Consider the following 5,397-nt stretch of genomic DNA (forward strand, 5'->3'; position numbering starts at 1 on the left):
ATATATGTAAATATTCTCCGGCCAGTCTTGACTTCGCAGGCTGAGTCAGGAGCTTGTTATTTTGTATCTTTGGCACTCTATTCCTACTTCTGTCATCTTATGTTTAGTAGATATTGTAACACCCTACCACACAAAGCTTTACGCTTAAGTCGTAAAACAGAGGTGATGTGGTATTACGACCTCTAAAATAAAATAAGTACATATAATAGCAGAAGAATTGTAATATGCTAGGAGCCTTGAAGAATAGGGGGAAATAAAAATCGCACAATAAAGTGCAACGCTCAAGGAACGAGTTAACTTGCGTGCGTCGGTTATCCAGCCAACCCGACAAGTCTGAATTGTCCTTAGACTGTCTCCCGACGTGCATCCCCAAGAGTCTATGCATAGCTTTATCTAACTTATCCTATGGTCATCTAGCCTAAGTTTTCACAGAACATTATATATTAAATGCAAGAAACCTAAACCATACCTTAGCCGATTCCCAAGAATTATTCCAAGACAATTTTCCTAAAAGAACACAGCCCTCAAAACCTCAACTAATCCGCTTCCCCCAAGCTCCAGTATTCACAATTTCAAGCTCCAATTATTTATTTACAACCTAATACACATTTATAACACATATATACCCAATTTAATACTCAAAGCTCAAATTAAATGAAATTAAAATGGAATTATGATTTTCTTACCTTACCCAAGCTTCACATAAGCAAGAGTGAACATTTTCCTCAAGCTAATTGGATCCTAAAACATCAAAGAGTAAAGAAATTTAATACCTCCACTTAACTTCCCAAAAATTGGGGAAGAAGAGGCTGAGAATAAAAGAATGATTTACCTATGAAATTTTTCCAGTAAAAATGTAGAGCTCGACGCGGTGGACGCGTGGCCACAAACGGTGCGGCGATCGGAGCTCGGACGGAGGAGTTACGGCAAATTAAATTTACCGTGAGGGTTGGAAACGTTCTTCGTTTCTCTCTTCCCCTAAATGTGTTTCACGCTGCCTCTGCTGAATGGGGAAGAAGAGAGACTTGGATTCATTAAATGCTGGGCCAGTTGGGCCCACGGGCCCGGTTTGGGCCCGGTTCAACCGGTTCGGCCCGTTCGGTCTAATTTTTGACCGATTTTTTTGAAATTGGTGTCAAAATTCTCGTTTCGATGAGCTCTATCCTAATTTAATATAATATTCACATTTCTAATCCTCCTTATTAAAAACTAATTTACTAACTAATTTAACCGGGGTTTACATCCTACCCACCTAATAAAGAATTTTGCCCTCAAAATTCAAATCTAGTTATCTGAAAAGAGATTTGGATAGTCCTTTCGCATATCTGATTCGAGTTCCCAGGTATGTTCCTCGATACCAGCTCGACTCCAAGCTACTTTTACCAATGATACTTCCCTTCCCCGTAATCGTTTAACACTGGTGTCATCAATTCTTACCGGGGCTATTGGAAGTGTTAGATCTTCTCTCACTTGGATTGGTTCTGGTTCTAGAACATGACTTGCATCAGGAGTATACTTCCGAAGCTGTGATACATGAAATACATCGTGCAAATTCGAAAAATACGGCAGTAAGGCAATTCTATAAGCCACTAGTCCAATTCTCTTCAAGATCTCAAACGGTCCAATATAACGGGGATTTAATTTCTTAGTCTTAAAAGCTCTTCCCACTCCAATGGTTGGTGTAACTTTCAGAAATAAAGCAAGTGTCATAGGACCATCCTCATCATTATTATTCCCGTAATTACCCTGATTTATCTTATTATCCAGTGCCTCGGCTATTGCCTGCATAGCTACAGCCATATTTCCCAGAGTAGCCATAAAGTCTACTGGATCATTCCCTACCGGGCTAGGAGTAACGATGCCTATCCTACCTCTACCTCGCCCGCGACCGCGTCTGCGAGTCGACATCTGGTCCTTATACACACTAAACAAGTGATATTAAGTTGATCAGTCTCAATATCGCAGGTCTAATGCTTTAAGTTCCAAATGCATGCTCACAAACGTTTATGCCATATATATCAATCAGATATCCTAATAGCACATACACCCATATACAGAGAATGCACAGAAGCACAATCAGTCTGTCTTTCAGGCTCTATAGGAACGAACTGCTCTGATACCATAATGTAACACCCTACCACACAAAGCTTTACGCTTAAGTCATAAAACAGAGGTGATGTGGTATTACGACCTCTAAAATAAAATAAGTACATATAATAGCAGAAGAATTGTAATATGCTAGGAGCCTTGAAGAATAGGGGGAAATAAAAATCGCACAATAAAGGCGCAACGCTCAAGGAACGAGTTAAGCTTCACATAAGCAAGAGTGAACGTTTTAATTGGATTAATTGGATCCTAAAACATCAAAGAGTAAAGAAATTTAATACCTCCACTTAATTTCCCAAAAATTGGGGAAGAAGAGGCTGAGAATAAAAGAATGATTTACCTATGAAATTGTTCCGGTAGAAATATAGAGCTCGACGCGGTGGACGCGTGGCCACAAACGGTGCGGCTATCGGAGCTCGGACGGAGGAGTTACGGCAAATTAAATTTACCGTGAGGGTTGGAAACGTTCTTCGTTTCTCTCTTCCCCTAAATGTGTTTCACGCTGCCTCTGCTGAATGGGGAAGAAGAGAGACTTGGATTCATTAAATGCTGGGCCGGTTGGGCCCACGGGCCCGGTTTGGGCCCGGTTCAACCGGTTCGGCCCGTTCGGTCTAATTTTTTACCGATTTTTTTGAAATTGGTGTCAAAATTCTCGTTTCGATGAGCTCTATCCTAATTTAATATAATATTCACATTTCTAATCCTCCTTATTAAAAACTAATTTACTAACTAATTTAACCGGGGTTTACAGATATGGTTTTCTTAGCACGCAAGTCAACTCGTTCCTTGAGCGTTGCGCTTTTATTTTGCGATTTTTATTCCCTCTATTCTTCAAGGCTCCTAGCATATGATAATTCTTCTGCTATTATATGTACTCATTTTATTTTAGAGGTCGTAATACCATATCACCTCTGTTTTACGACTTAAGCGTAAAGCTTTGTGTGGTAGGGTGTTACATTATGGTATCAGAGTAGTTCGTTCCTATAGAGCCTGAAAGACGGACTGATTGTACTTCTGTGCATTCTCTGTATATGTGTGTATGTGCTATTAGGATATCTGATTGATATATATGGCATAAACGTTTGTGAGCATGCATTTGGAACTTAAAGCATTATACCTGCGATATTGAGACTGATCAACTTAATATCACTTGTTTGGTGTGTATAGGGACCAGATGTCGACTCGCGGACGCGGTCGCGGGCGAGGTAGAGGTAGGACAGGCACCGTTACTCCTGCCCCCACAGGGACTGATCCAGTAGACTTTATAGCTGCTCTGGGAAATATAGCTGCAGCTATGCAGGCGACAGCCAAGGCACTGGGTAATCAGATAAACCAGGGTAATCATGGGAACAATAATGATGAGGACGGTCCTATGACACTTGCTACATTTCTGAAAGTTCGCCCTCCAACCTTTAGGGGAACCTCAAATCCCACTGATGCAGATAATTGGATTCAGGCTATAGAAAGGGCGTTACTGGCACAACAGGTTCCTGAAGAGCAATGGGTTGAATTTGGAACTTATCAGTTGCAAGGTGAAGCTCAGTATTGGTGGCAGGGAACCCGACGTATCCTGCAGCCTGATGGTGCTGCGATTCCTTGGGAGGTTTTCCGAACAGAATTTTATAAGAAATACTTTCCTAATTCAGCCAGAAATGCCAAGGAACTTGAATTAATGCAGTTAAAGTAGGGACAAATGACTGTTGCTGAGTATAGTATCAAATTTGAGGAGTTATGTCACTTTTCTCGTATCTGTCAAGGTGCGCCTGAAGATTTTACTGAATGGAAGTGTATTAAATATGAGGGAGGTCTTCGTTGCGATATTCTGAGCTTCGTTACCCCAATGGAGATTAGGGTGTTTTCTGATTTGGTAAATAAGAGTAGGGTGGCTGAAGATTGTGTGAGGAAGGCGACAGCAGAGAAAGGGAGTTTGAGGGTGCCTTTTCAGAGGCCTTCAGGGAGAAACTTTGCTCCGAGAGGTAGGAATTTCAAGCGTGGAGGTTTTGTTCCGTAGCAGACTCAGGGTCAAGGTAATTACAGAAGGCCGAATATTACTACTAATTAAGGAAAAAGGTTTGGGAAGCAGCCACAGCAGGATCTGAATTGTTAGAAGTGCGGAAAGTATCATCCTGGAGTTCCGTACAGACTAGGACTTGGAGTGTGCTATTCCTGTGGACAGCCCGCGCATATAGCCAGTAATTGCCCTGAGAAGAAGAAGTATGAAACTGGTAGGGTGCAGCAACCGAGGAGAGTATACACCACTTCTACCATTGGTGTTGAGGGATCTAAGACACCGATTAGAGGTAATTATGAAATGGCTAGTAAAATCTTAAATGCTTTATTTGATTCAGGAGCAAGTCATTCATTTATTGCATTTGAAAAGGCCCATGAATTAGGATTGAGAATGGTGGTTTTAGGTTATGATTTGAAAGTATATAATGCTACTCATGAAGCTATGGTGACTAGGATAGGATGTCCACAAGTTCCCTTTCGAGTACAACAGCGTGAATTTGTGCATGATTTAATTTGTTTGCCTATGACTGGTCTTGATCTCATTTTGGGATTGGATTGGTTATCCAAGAATCATGTTTTGCTTGATTGTTCTGAGAAGTCAGTACAGTTTATGCCAGAAGGGTCAGAAGCACCGGTTGTGGTGAATAGTTACTATTTGAATTCTATGATAATAAACTGTTCTGGAACCGAATGTCAAGGTATTATGTTATTAACTTCGGGAGTATCAGGTGATGATCATAGTTTAGAGAAGATTCCCATTGTATGTGAATTTCCATATGTGTTTCCAGATGATATTAATGAATTTTCACTTAACCGGGAAGTGGAATTCGCAATTGGGTTGGTGCCTGGAGCCGGTTCGATTTCAATTACTCCTTACAGGATGTCACCTTTAGAAATGGCTGAACTGAAAGCTCAGCTGGAAGATCTGTTGGGTAAGCATTTTATCCGACCAAGTGTTTCTCCGTGGGGAGCGCCAGTGTTACTGGTAAAGAAGAATGATGAAAGTATGCGGTTGTGTGTCAATTATCGGCAATTGAATAAGATCACTGTGAAGAATAAATATCCGTTGCCTAGAATCGATGATCTAATGGATCAGTTACAGGATTCCGGTGTATTTTCTAAGATTGACCTGCGATCCGGGTATCATCAGATAAGGGTTAGAGACGAGGATATTCCGAAAACTGCTTTCAGGACGCGTTATGGTCATTATGAGTATACAGTGATGTCTTTTGCGTTAACTAATGCCCTGGCAGTATTTATGGATTATAGAACAGGATTTTT

The 5,397-nt window shown here is 41.0% G+C and overlaps 1 protein-coding gene across 1 annotated transcript in view; it reads left to right on the forward strand.

Annotated features, from left to right (window-relative positions):
• Positions 1–3,806, forward strand: part of LOC107626994 — a 5,516-nt gene extending 1,710 nt beyond the window's left edge. The window contains exon 2 of the mRNA XM_016329877.2: positions 3,274–3,806. Within this exon, the coding sequence (XP_016185363.2) occupies positions 3,281–3,793 (513 nt within the window). The 5' untranslated portion in view covers positions 3,274–3,280 and the 3' untranslated portion in view covers positions 3,794–3,806. The remainder of the gene's footprint in view (positions 1–3,273) is intronic.

The sequence above is a fragment of the Arachis ipaensis genome, chromosome B02, assembly GCF_000816755.2.
Source record: "Arachis ipaensis cultivar K30076 chromosome B02, Araip1.1, whole genome shotgun sequence".
NCBI classification, from domain to species: Eukaryota; Viridiplantae; Streptophyta; class Magnoliopsida; order Fabales; family Fabaceae; genus Arachis; species Arachis ipaensis.